A 14,223-nucleotide genomic window follows, 5' to 3' on the forward strand; every position below is an offset into this window, starting at 1 on the left:
TTAAGTGTTTTGGACAGCATGACTAAGAGGTGGAGTGGAATAATGGACGATCAGCTTTTAACAAACGAATTGCATGAGTGCCAGGTTCATCTTGGTGTGCCAGAATTGTTATCCAGTTTAATAGCTGTGATTTGAGGTTGCTAGGAATATTCCTATATCTAAATATTGCATATTCAGCTAAATGATTGTAATTAATTCTCTTTTAACAGAAAGAATGTGAACTTGAGGAAGAAGCTGGCAGGACAGGTCCATCTCAGCAAAGCAGTGGGAAAAATGAGGAGAGTGAAAGGAGGGAGATGATCACTCCAGGTCTTAGAGATGCACTTACGAAACAAGGTGAGGGTCCATAAAGATGGTGTGCAGACCAGATTCTGGATCAGGCTTCAAAAAGTTTGTGTGTATAGATGTTTATCAGAAAGAGTGCAATGTAAGGATTACAAAGAAAGGATTGAGCTATTGTTTGCCTTTTGTTTATGGTGGGTTCCATGATGCCTGCATAATAGCTATGGGACGGTCTTTTTGTAGGTGTCACCCTCCTGCTGCAAAGTTCGGACACTAGTGAAATTACTGAAACCAAGCAGTCCAGACCTAAAATCCTTAATTGGGCACGGCAGCTCTTGAAGTCATAGACAGTAGTGACGGAACAGGAATTTTGGAGTCTAGAGGGCATCAATTTTCTTCGTGAGCCAGTTTGTTAATGTTTTGGGGAGAAAACACCCTGGTGCATATCCAGCTCCCAAAAGAGAGGGCTTTTGAAGGGCATTTTGAAAATTGGCCTCACTTCTAATATTTTAGTCCAGTACTTTCTTCTCAGTTTCATACTCTGATTTCAGTGCTGAAATTCATTTCCCAAAGATAAATTCATTCAAATGAATCTGAATGGTCCACTGGAGGAAAACTAGATAATGACTTCTCTCAAGAACCATACAGAACGATGTTAATGGACTTAAGGCCATTATTTTAAAAAACATGTATGCGAGAATGCATGAAAAATGCCAGATTTACAGCTCTGCAGACCAAAAGCCTCAATCCCCAGAACAGGTACAGCTTGGGCAAAGGCAGCACAATGCTCTGCTATGTAGCCCAAGGGCGTATGAGAGAGTAGTTTGGTCTTCAGCTCTAAAGATGAGAGGGGAGTTTAGTTTTCATGCCCATTCACGCATTAGATCCTCTCCTGAAGCTTCTGAAAAAGGGTATCTGTTGTGATACGGATATCGAACTTAATAGCTGGACTGAGACAGGCCACAGCTGTTTGAAACAAGTTCACTTTCTGTAACATTTTCAGTCACTGACAACTTGATCTAGCTTCTTTGACCTGGTCACCTGAAGGTGACCCAACTCCCTGTCCCAGCCATCCAGTCTTGTCACATGTTGTGGTGTGTGTGTGTTTTCTTTTTTTATTCACTTAGACCAGATGTAAAAGAAATGGGAAATTAATAAAACTCAGAGTTAGAATAAAAGAATCTAGCAAAGGCCTCGTAAGAAATAAAGTGCTGCAAAACTTGGCCACTAACCTGTAGTGCCTCCATGTGGGTCCCTGTCTTGCTACTTGCTGACACCTTTGGAAGCCTGAAGTGTCTCCCACACGTCCAGGTTGCTTAAGTCTTTTTTGCCTTTGTTGCCAAAGGTCATAATTTCGGTGAGAAATGCAGTGTAAACTGCTGCAAAGTAGTTGAATATGTGGTGCACTTTTGAGTGCTTCCCCTGTCTAACTTTAAGGTCAAATCCTGTCTTAGGAGCAGGGATGCTGGTAGATGCGTAGGGTGGAGAGGGAATGTGAAAAGGGATGGATGGTATGCAAAGCAGTAGCATCTATTGGAGATAGTAGCACGTGCAGTAGCTGCCTGGGAATTTGGGTTCTGACTGTTCCCTGGGTTGGAAGATTGACCCCGATGTGCTAGGCAGCATGGCAGCTGGTACCCCGCTAAGTGATCTGTGGAGTCCTAAGGAGGAATCTTGCTCTGCTACCACATGGACATGAGGGGAGAGGCTTTTACTGTCTTTCAGTTGGTGAAAAACTTTGATGATAGGAAGTGATTATAAATGCTGCTTATGGCCCTGGCCCTTTGACATGCTGGGGGCCATCAACTGCCAGGGGAGCTGAGGACGATCAGCATCTTGTGGGATAGGGCCCTATGTTTGCATTGCAGTGCCCTGCCCAATTGTGAGCCTGCATTATGTCTTCAGGAAGGGTGAAGCAAAGTGACGGCAATGATTCAGGCAGCTTCACTTTTCCAATTGCCTTTAATTTGCTTTGGTGGTGTGGCTCTGACGAGATATCTATTTATTTGGTGTTACATAAAAAACATTTAGTTAGATGATCAAAATTGCACACAGAGCCCACTTTTCTACAAATCAAGTTTTAAACACCAGGGCAGATCTACCTGAGAAATTTCATCAGAAATTTGAGACCTTCAGGGAAAATTGGAAGAATTCACTTTCCTGTTGGCAGATTGCATTTTTTTTTTAGGTACACGTGTGATTTACATTTCCTTTCTGGAACATGCCAGCAATCACAGCTGGATGAATAAACCTGCAGTCTCCAAAGAGTTAATTTTAGCACGCCTATTTCTGTTAAATTAAAACCTCTCAGTGCAACACTTTTCCACTGTGCACAGAGTACACTATATTCACAAAAACTAGCATCAGAGCAGCCTGCTCTATAGGGGTTTAATTTGCCTTCCTTCTGTTTTCACAGGTCAAAACAAACATTCTTCCGGAGATCAGACTATATAGACATATTTACATGGTGGTTTAAAAAAAAAAAGTGCAGAGGATTCAAAAGATCATATAATTTATTTAGCAGTTACTGGTTGCTATGGGTTAAACTTCACTTTCTTTTCAATGTTATCCCTGAGGGCATAATTAGATCAAAAGAGGTAAAAATCAGTGCTAGTGATTCAGAATGAAGCTGCTCCTTTAAAATTGAGTTGCAGTACGCGAATTTGCTTTTGTCTCTTTAGACAATCTTAAGGGTCATTCATTTATTTTTATTCACCTTCAGGCAAATTTATCTTGCTTGGTCTAGGTGACTTGAATATTGATTGAACAACTGGGCTTTATTTTAGCACCAGTTTAGCACCATGGATTTTCCACCAGTTAAATGTACCATTACACTCAGGTTGTACAGCAGGGGTGGGCAAACTTTTTGACCCGAGAGCCACATCTGAGTATGGAAATTGTATGGTGGGCCATGAATGCTCATGAAATTGGGGTTGAGGTGTGGGAGGGGGTGCAGGCTCTGGGATGGGGGCAGAAAAGAGGAGTGCAGGGTATGAGTTGGGGTGCAGGGGGGGAGGTGAGGGCTTTAGCTGGGGGCGCGGGCTCTGGGGTGGGGCTGAGGGTACAGGAGGGTGCTCTGGGCTGGGCCAAGGTGTTAGGAGGGTGGGAGGGGGATCAGGGCTGGGGCACGGGGTTGGGGCACAGAAGGGGGTCGGGGTGCAGGCTCCAGGTGGCGCTTACCTCAAGCAGCTCCCACTGGCCATGGTTCCTGACCAATGGGAGCTGCAAGGGCGGTGCTTGGGGTGGGGACAGCACATGGGGGAGCCAGAGGGGAGACATGCTGCTGCTTCTGGGAGCCGTGCAGAGCCATGGCACATGTGGAGTGGGGCAAGCCCCCGACCGCTCCCTGGCTGGAGTGCCGGAGCAGGGCAAGTCCCCAGCCCCACTCACCGACGGGAGCTCGAGGGCCAGATTAAAAAGTTTGAATGGCCGGATACGGCCCCCGAGCCGTAGTTTGCCCATCCCTGTTGTACAGGGTAGTAGGAGCTTGTAGCTGTGTATTTACTGATTAGTTTAATAAGGGCATTCTTCAATAGTTTCCTTCTATAAAAAGCTATAGTCAATTTTGTATAGTTAGGAGATGTTAATTCCCTCTCCCTCTTCAGTGTTAAATCTTGCATAACGTTCATATGCAGGGTAAGCTATTCAGTACTTCCAAATAACAAATATAACTTGAGAGAGAAAGAGAGAGTCTTAGCAATGAGTCTATTTCAAGTATTTGACTGTGGGTGTTATATTTACAGTGATATTACTTTGCAGTGTTCATGTTATAGTAGATTTCATCTATTTAGGCAGACAGGAAATGAACTGAAAATAGAAATCAAACATTGATATTACACTGCTTGCTCTGGCAAACAAAGTAATATGTAGCTAGAGCTGAGACATGGCTTATATTCTAACTCCTTTAGTTGCTTATAGTTTTTCAAAACAGTTCCTTCTTGGCTGAAACTTGGTATGCTTGGTCTTAAGATGAATTTTTGTGTGTAGAAAAGCTTACCTCTAATGACTTATAAGTGTTGGAGGCTGAATTCAGATTAGGAGGTAAACTTAAGTGTGGCTTTAGCTTTAGAGGCACCCTTAAATTATGGTTATGATCAGAAGAGAGTGACTGTTAAAGTAAGTCCATTTTGAATCAACATATCTGTTCCTTGTGTGTAATCCAGGTCAGGTCTGCTTATTTTACTAATGCAAAAAATGTGGTAAACTTTTACACTATCCTGCTAGCTCTATAAAATCAGCTGTGGCATAGGAAGCTGTATTCTGTTCTGGTTAATGAATCATTCATGGGATTTGAACTTCTTTATGATTTGCAGAATACTTATTATTGGTGATAGACAAGTCAGAATGAACCCATCTTGACATGCAGATCCCAGGGTGAGGGCTTGGAATTAGAAAAATCATCCTTTGTCTAGTACGTAGACTTGTCTCCAAGTAATTTTTGTATCAATAAACATGATCCTCCCACAGTGCCAATTTTGAAGTCCATATTGAGGACTATAGCTACAGTCTTACGGTGCTTAAGAAGAGCACAGTAAAGAGAACCTTAAACAAGCGGGAATATAAATGCAAAAAAATAATAAGGCTGAGAACCCAAGTGGGGGGACTCCAAATAAGGCTTCTTCCATGTCTCCGTTAACTTGGGGTATGTCTACATTTCAGTCATGGGATGTGATTGCAGCTTGTGTAGATATACCTGAGTGAGCTTTAATCTAGCTAGCTTGGGGCCTGCGCAAAGAAGCTGCGGAAGCATTGGCTTTAGCGTGGGCTAGCTGCCTGGGTAATTATCCATGTGTATTTCACAGTATATATACATTTTATACGTGTGTGTGTGTGTGTGTATACGGTGTATTGCACAGTATATATTTAGTACAATGTGGCTGAGGTAATGTTCCTTATATACTTACAAAGCAAACTGGGCCAAATTCTTCTGTTGGCTGGAACAACTTTGCTGAAGTCGAATGGAATTGTTTTGTGTTTACACCAGTGTAAAAGAGAGCAGAATTTTCAGCCTTAATAATGTCCAGAATGTCTTCAGTTTCATGGGGCTTGATTTCTCAGCCTTGATGATGTTGCATTTAATTATAACCTTAATTTCCTATTTGTTAGCTGAATGGTAATGGAAATGCCAAGTGATCGGGAATATCCATTGCAATAGTGCGTGTACTTTCTCTCATCCTGTTCTCTAATGTCAAAGAATCATCACATTATAGAAAATTGGTTTCTTATTTAATGGGCCTCGGTAGAAGAGAAATCCAAGGGAAAGCAATAGTAGGAGAGAATACAGTATCAGAAATAGCAGGGGTTATTTCAGTCCTGTAATGTCTTTGGTGCTCTCTCGTCCCATTAGGATGTCAATGTAAAGTGTTTTGATCTAAGATTTTCAGCGTGTGTGGGACATGCAGGCATTGACGTCAGGAATTGCTCAGGGTCCATTTTCCAAATGCTCAGCGCGTAGAGTTGAGGCCAGACTTTTAAAAGTACCCAGGAGCTCCCATTGTTGATTCGGATGGCCAGATTTTCAAAAGGGTTCAACACCCAATATTCTGAGCTCCGTTGAAAATCTGAGCTTGATTATGGGTGCTGAGTCCTTTTGAAACTTCTGGCCATAAAGGCTAAATGTGCTGTGAAAGTGATGCTGCATTCTGCATAGGCACTGTCACTGATTGTCTTAAGAAACATGATGTACCCCTGCATGGGTTGTATACTTAAGGTTATATTTTCATCTTTCAGACTTGGGGATAATACATGTGTAAATCCCTGTACATGAAGATGAAAATAAAGCCCTTGAACTCCAGGGGGTGCTAGCAGTCTTCCGGCTGGGTTATGTATTGGTAACAACAGTGCAGCCACTGAAATGTATGCTATAGAACAATAGAATTCAAATGTTTGCCTTGGAAATATTAACCGTGAGTTGTGAAAACAACTAAAATAAAATAATTCTCACTCAAGTGCCTGTAAGCACAAGAATGCAGTGGTTTTAAAAGATGAGGCTCTAAATCTGTTGAATTTACTTAGAGAATTTGTGTATGTTTCAATAAATATGGAATATAAAGTTAAAGAAATAACACCCTAAGAGCAGGAGTTACGGAGGCTAAGCAGGGTCATGGTGTGGGAGCTGCCAAGAGCTCATGGAGAAGTGGCTGATCTTCGTTTGCTAGTCTAGATGCATAGCATTTGTGGCACAAAGCGACAGAGTCCTGTGGCACATTATAGACAGACGTATTGGAGCATAAGCTTTCGTGGGTGAATTCACCCACAAAAGCTTATGCTCCAATACGTCTGTTAGTCTATAAGGTGCCATAGGACTCTTTGTCGCTTTTTACAGATCCAGACTAACACGGCTATCCCTCTGATACCTGATTCATGGCACAGAAAGTAGTAATAATCGAGATTCTGTGGGCCTGATTAACCTTTTGCTTACGTCCGTGTAAGTCGATGAAGTTACAAATGTAAAACTGGTGGGGAGAAGAAATGGACTCTTTCTATTTCTATTTTAGGTATATCTGTTTTTCCAGGTTTTTTTGAAAGGGGACGGGACTTACTGGGGGGGAGGTTTTGAAGTCATGTGGCCTGTTAGGTTTAGACAAAATATAGGTTGTAGACATACAGACAGGCAAGGATAAAATTCTCTCTGCATTCTTCATAATGCTGTCTGTCCAGACAATAGGAGGGGTGTGTTTTTCTTTTTCTTTTTTTTAGAAATTGAAAAAAGTCCTAGGCATAAGAATAAATGTGCCCAGTTCATGAAATAACAGCTGGAGGAAAGAGATGCTTTAAAAAAACCAACAACTTGGTCTCTAGCAGCCAGTAAAACTGACACACAAGTGTACATGGAGAATATACTCTGAAGTTTCCATCATGCTGCGCATATCTCTTCATGCTTCAGTTTCCCCATCTGTAAAATGGGGATAATGATACTGACCTCCTTTTGTAAAGTGCTTTCAGATTTACTGATGAAAAGCACTATGTAATAGCTAAGTGGTATTATTTATTAGTGCACCTAGAGGTTCAGGTAAGGGTGAGTTTTCATTAATAGAATGATAAATATACGCCAGCTCCTGTTATCAATGGTCACTGTATCACATCACCCCTGGGCAAACACTGCCTTCTGCCTTCTCAGTCCTCATCCTCAAAGGGAACCTGCACAAGAGCTGCAAAAGATGAGCCTGGGAGATTAAATTTATAACTTTGCTAGACACGAAAAATCAGGGTCTTAATAAAGATATTGGATTTATGGCTTATTACAACAATGTGTAACCCGCTAATCCCCCCACCCCACTCCTTTTTTTTTTTTTTTTTTTTTTGGTCCTATGACTGCAGGGATGTTAACAGGCCACTTCACCTTGAACGGTCCCTTAGAATATGAGTTAACTACTCATGCTAAACTATCCTTTCCACCATTGATTTAGCTGTGATACTGGGAGTACTTTTCCCAGACCTGAAGAAGAGCTCTCTGTAAGCTTGAAAGGTTGCTTCTCTCACCAACAGAAATTGGTCCAATAAAAGGACCTCACCCACCTTTTCTCTCTAATGTCCTGGGACTAAGGCCATGTCAACACTACCACTTATATCCGTATAACTTGTTGCTCAGGAGTCTGAACCCCCTCCCCCCCAAGTGACATAAGTTATTCCGACAGAAGTGCCAGTGTGGACAGTGTTATGTTGGTGGGAGAGCTTCTCCCATCAACATAGCTACGGCTGCTTGTGGAGGTGAGTTTTTTTTATGTCGACAGGAGAGCTCTATTCTGCTGGCATAGAGCGGCTACGAGAGCAGTCTTATAGTGGTACAGCTGTATCGCTGTAAGCTCGCTAGCGTAGATGTGGCCTAACACAGCTACGACACCACTGCAAACAACTAGTGATCACATCAGTCTTTTATGGGTGGGGGCTGGAGAGCTAATTTTACAAAAAGGATGGAAAATTAAACTTCCTGCAGTAATCAAAAGATTCCTCACTTGACCTCTTATCTCTGTTTCCTCCTGAAGTTGTGTTTGCTTTATTGTATGGAAAATCATATTGGCGTTCCTCTTGCTGGTGTGTTTCAGGAATATTACTGGGAAATATCTTGTGATAGTTGCAGGGCAAGTTCCTTCATTCGACCCAAATACTGGACATTCAGTCGACATTACTTTGTTAGTGGCAAGAACGTTTGCAGCAGCTCTGTGGGTGGCTCTGCTTACCACTTTGTTCTGTCTATACCTGCATAAAGCATGAGGTTTTTTCAGCACTAGTTTAATGTAGATGAAAACACTGAAGTGGTATTTGTGGCGGTGTATTTGTCAAGCAGACACTTTGATAGGAAATGGTGCTCTGATACATCGGTGGTTTTATATGCTCCGCTAGTTTGGCAATTTTGTAATATAAAGATGGATCTCTGCTTTGATTAAAATGAAAAATAGTATCATATTGGACACTGAAATTTTAAAAATTTGCCAAGTATTTTATGGTCAGTAAATTAAGGTTGAGGCTGGAGTTTGTTGCAGCTACTGGCAGTTCATCATTGTCAATTTCCCAGTCTCAGTTTTCTGACATCTAGGTACATATATTTGCTTGTATCTAATGCACCTGGCTTGAGAGCTTGTATTTATTAGTCATAGCAAGTTTTTACAACATGTTGAAAATGCAAAAATAAGTTTTTGATAGTCACAGAAGACGTTAGGTGCTCAAAGCAATATTTTAGTAGCTCAGTTGGGAGGCAAAGAATCACAAGTATTAAGCTGCAATTGTTTCGCAGTCAGGGTCCAGTCCTGCAACCCTTTGTCACATAAACACTCTCATTGGGAGTCACTCTGTTAATTGCACTACTCATAAGAAAATATTTCAGGATCAGGCCCTGAAAGCTTCCTACCCCACAAGCCTATTTTTAAAGTACTTTTACCCCCAAAATGCTTTAAAAATTATGTTGTGAAAACTAGGCCTCGTATTGGTTGTGTTGATTGATTTCCCCCCTTCACCCCCTCAGCCATGAGACACTGGTCAGAGCTCAGAACAAAATCCAGTGTGTGTTTATAGTTTAATATCCACCAATATGACTGGCCAACCTGTCCAGCTACTCTTCATATTTTTGCATTAAATACTAATTTAATTCCAGTAGTTTTCTTTCAGCCTTTGTGAGTTTTGTGGTCTCTTTCCCACCTGCTCCCGGTTTCTCTGCCAAGTAATCTTTGCCAAGTATCCCTGTTGTGTGGTAGCTCAAGCAAAGAAATTGCATTATGGCCTTCATGATAATCCTTAATGTTGGGGTTAATTACTACTGTATTAGTGACCTTATTGCAACCCTTTTGCACTCCACTTTTGCATTGTGGGAGCAAATGGGAAACTTTATTCCTGTGAACAGTCTCCTGATGAGTGTCAGGTTTAACAGGCAGCAGTCACTTCAAACCAGAGTGTTTATTTAAGGAGACTGCTTAATAGAACCAGACAAATATATTGAATGTTTATTATCCCCTGTTCACAGCAGCTCTCTGAATTTGTCTGATTTTCAAGTTCAGTGTTGCATCGAATTTGCTTTCACCAGAGCTTGCAATGACTTCTTCCTTATTGGGGAGCGTGGCTAATTTTTTGCTCTTGCACCTCCTGGTGATTTCAATTGCTTATTTAGCTCAGTCTGTCATGGTTAAATCCTTAATTTTACAGTCCTACATCTTTCAATTTTTGGCAAAACAATTTTTTGATAGTGCAATGACCCTCCATTGTGGTGTTCCCTACGTTTCTGTGCTACTTAGGGCTGGTCTGCACTAGATAGTTGTATAACTATATTGATTAGGGGTGTTAATTTGTACTGATACAGTTAACAGTACAACTTCCAGTGTGGATGCAGTTATACTGATACAAAGATACCTCATACTGGTGTATAGCTTACTTAAGCTTATACCGGGGTAAGCACTCGCACTCATACCAGTATAACTGCATCCGCAGTAAGAGGGTTTTGCCTTTTTAATTATACCAGTATAGTTAAAGTGGCAAAACTTCCTAGTGGAGACAAGGCCTGAACATCTGAGTTTCCTGGAGATGTTTTCAGTTCCCATGGATGACATGCTGTTGTAATGGAGAACACACTCTATCCTTTCACTGGTGATGAATTCTCAGTGGCGGAGAACATAGGATGTGATCCCTGTATGGATACCAAACAGTGGTTTTATGTTGTGGTGTTTTTTTTTTTTTTAAATCACTTGATAAAAATGGTGCAACTTGGGTCTGACTTGTGGTTAAATTTTTTCACTGTGTACATCCTGCTGCTTGACAGCTGTAACGTAGCTTCTGTCTCTTCTTTTAAAAGTCTGGCAGTCAGAACAGATCATTACCAAATGTTCTTTTTATCCCCGTAATATTATAGCCAGAGGACACTCATTTCTCTCAAAAGCTGACCTGCAGGCTATAATTCATGTCTTTTATAACACTCAGGCTTGATTACTGAAATTCACTATTTGGCAAGCTCTAGTTTTTTCAAAATTCATCAGTTAGAGAAGGCTCACTTGGTACAAAGTCCCAGTTTTGAAGTCCTTGTGCTTTCAGTAAAAATTTTTTTGTTGATTTCATTATGATCCTGCTTATGATGATAAAGGTATTTCATGGGCTTGACTTACATGAATATTTGGTCATTAAAGATGTGTTGATGAGTACTTTTTTTGAGCAGTGATATGACCATAAATCCATCTAGTTGTGATTAGAGAGAGTGCTGTCCGGAAAGCATTTTTTTATTTGGAGTATATTGAAGCTAAACTTTCAGCTTAAGCCTGTATCTCATTATAAGTGTCTTGGGCAGATGTGAAACTTGAAATTTCTTTGCTAGCACCTTAAAACTACTAGCAAAGAGAGTTTAATATGTTCAGAATGTCCTTGGGAATATCTATGCACAGGCTTGCCCTGAGTGCTTTTAGATGGGACCAGTAGCTGGATTTAATTGAGACGGCCATTGTAAGCATAGCAAATAGGAAAGAAGATCAATAGAGTTACCACAGAACCAAAAAAGTATAACAGTGAAGGTGACCTGGCACAGCTGATGGAAAAGGTGTCCTGGCCTAGGCTACTGAAGGGTTCATTATGTGTGTGTCTGCTACCTGAACCATACAACATAACGAGAGAGAAGAGCCTCATTTTGATTCTGTCTCCTTTGCACCCACAAAAAATGCTACCGTATCTTGTATAGTTTAATCATGAGTATGCACAGTCCTTTGTGCTCCTTTCTTCTGTGTTACTTAGGCTGGCTTGCTGCCGGTATTGGTAGACCAAATGGGAGATAGATAAATGGGTTTTAGAGAAATTGGAGGAATGGTTTTATTCGTTAAAATAGCCATACTGAGCTGTTAAACTTTAGCCACTAACCTGCATGGGGATGGGTTTCATTTGGCTTAGGACTTCGCCATTACTTAATAGTCTTTGAAACTACTAGGATGGCTGAGTGGGTAATTGTCACCAAACTTTCCACACAGTCAACACAGCAGGTGAAGAGCTTGGCTTACCAGCTACATAAATTGCTTTTAAGCACTTCTGCAGATCTCTGTGCTGTTTCTTCCAGTAGTATAATTCCTGGCACAGGCCAACTAGATGAGTCAGACACTTTTCATCGCTAACGTTGAGAGCTTCAGCCCCTCTTAAATGTTGAGCAAAATCTTAGGAGGTGCTGAGCATGTGCAATCCCCATTGCCTTTATTGGAGGTTTGCAGGTGCTCAGCATAGTGAATTTGGTGTGAGTGGCCCTTTCTCAAGGGAAATAAACCTTGTAGGTTCAGGATCCCAGGGTCTCAACATCTCTTAAGATTGATCTAATTTTTTCATTACCCTGAACTGGTCAACAGAGGATTTGGGCAGGTGGGTTTTATTTTCAGTAAAACTTTAATATAATAGTTTTTATTTTAAGTGATAATATTGAGACTGTCTTACTGACATGCAGTGCTGTAGTCTTGGAGAAAATAAATCTCTCCTAAAACTGTCGATGGAGGGCTGCAAAGGGCACCGATGAATGGGTAAAATGTTGTTTAAAAAAAAAATAGGGCATGGGAGTTCTGTCAAGTGACATGACCTACAATTGTGGTCAATGGAACCTTCTTGGAAGGGAGGAAGAAGACGTGCAGTTAGTTCTACTCAGACAAATAATAAAAATGAATTACAGTAGCACCTAAAGGCAGTAGTTGAAATCAGGGCCCCACTGTGGTAGGCATTATAGAAACCTAACAAGAGGGAGTCCTTACCCCAAAATGCTCACAGCCTAAATAGTCAAGACAGACGGAGAAGAAGTGGCACAGGGAAATGAAATGACTCACCCAAGGTCATACTGCAGGTCAGTGGCAGAGCCAGGAATAGATTCCAAGTCTCCTGACTTCCAGTTAAGTGCCCTATCCACTAGACCAGACTCCCATGCCTCATATGGCTTTGGGTTTTTTTGCTTTCCTCTGCAGCATGTGGGTGTGAGCCAGTTGCCAGGATTATCTGAGCATATCTCGCTTAATCATTTCCCTGCCATTGCGGGGGGCCTCGGGGCTCTGGTGCACATCTGGCCCCTGCTATTTCCTGCTTGTGGCGCATAACAGTCTCCTGAGGGGTGTAATACTTTGGTCTAATTTCGGTTGTTGGGTTTAGCGTGCGGGTGCTGGGTGATGGTGGTGGCCTGTGATATACAGGAGGTCAGAGTAGGTGATCTGGTCCCTTCTGGCTCTAAACTCTCTCGACGGCATTTCGGCAGTAGCGCTTCTTGACGTTGCCGCATTTCAGCGGCTGCTTTTCCGGCGGCCAGTAGGCGTGTGCACATGGATGCCCCAGCGGGCGCCATGTTGGGGACCCCTGATCTAGACCATCCCTGACAGGTGTTTGTCTAACCTGCTCTTAAAAAATCTCCAGTGACAGATTACACAACCTCCCTAGGCAACTTATTCCAGTGCTTGACCACCCTGACAGGATTTTTTTCCTAATGTACAACCTAGACCTCCCTTGCTACAATTTAAGCCCATTGCTGCTTGTCCTATCCTCAGAGGTTAGAGAATAATTTTTCTTCCTCCTCCTTGTAACAGCCTTTTATGTACTTGAAGACTGTTATGTCCCCCCTCATTCTTCTCTTCTCCAGACTAAACCCAGTTTTTTCAATCTTCCCTCAAAGGTCATGTTTTCTAGACCTTTAATCATTTTTGTTGCTCTTCTCTGAACTTTCTCCAATTTGTCCACTGTAAGCTCTTTGGGGTAGGCACAGTCTCTCTCCATTGAAGTCATTCATTCTGGCCCATAGGATTTTTGGCAGCCAATAGTTCATTGTCCATCAGAATTAATTTTTGTGTAACTTCTGCCTATGTAACTTGCTTTCGGCTAGTCCTTTGAGGTGCTGAGGGCTCTCTATTCCCTTTGACTTCAGTAGGAGGTGAAGGGTGCTCAGTACCTATGAACACGAATAGCCTGTTGCGTGCTGAATATGCTCAGTGGATAAAATAGTTGCACAGCCTCCTTCTGTGCTTGCAGTTTGTCATGCTGCTTTATTTGTAGCTGGTACATCTGCCTGAGATTCTTACTCTCATTTTAATTCTGCACTGACTTCATTGGGGCTGCAGGGGTGTGTAAATCAGGATGGAGCATCACCCTGAGCCTGGTTGCAATGAGATGTGCATGATAACTTCACAAGTGAAGAACATAAAATAAACACACTAATTCCGCTCTTTGATTCGCTGTGGGTGGCAGTGATTGGTTCCTTGTGCCGAATGGAATTTTATATCTAGCTCATGCTTCTGGGCAGGAAGGAGGACTTGATTCATAAACTTTTATTTGCCTTAAAAGAATAAACATCATAAACATCTGCTGGAATTAACCAAGAAAAACTAGCTAGCTGAGGTAAACCTTTGGGTCTGTGGGTGTCCAGTCTGCATTGATTAGTAAAGAGCTCTGCATTTGGTCTGAGTTATGCAGGTGGGCTTTCTGAATCCCACTTATCTCTTTGTGCCCATTTCTTAGTGAATTTAA

At 41.8% G+C, this 14,223-nt stretch overlaps 1 protein-coding gene across 9 annotated transcripts in view; it reads left to right on the top strand.

The window, feature by feature from the left end:
* LOC101940317 (S-adenosyl-L-methionine-dependent tRNA 4-demethylwyosine synthase TYW1) overlaps positions 1-14,223 on the top strand; it is a 126,868-nt gene that overhangs the window by 21,891 nt on the left and 90,754 nt on the right. For all 9 annotated transcript variants that reach the window (XM_008178895.4, XM_042857789.2, XM_065572746.1 and 6 more), the window contains one exon: positions 210-336. In XM_008178895.4, the coding sequence (XP_008177117.2) occupies positions 210-336 (127 nt within the window). The remainder of the gene's footprint in view (positions 1-209; positions 337-14,223) is intronic.

This window comes from Chrysemys picta, chromosome 19 (assembly GCF_011386835.1).
Source record: "Chrysemys picta bellii isolate R12L10 chromosome 19, ASM1138683v2, whole genome shotgun sequence".
Taxonomy (NCBI): domain Eukaryota; kingdom Metazoa; phylum Chordata; order Testudines; family Emydidae; genus Chrysemys; species Chrysemys picta.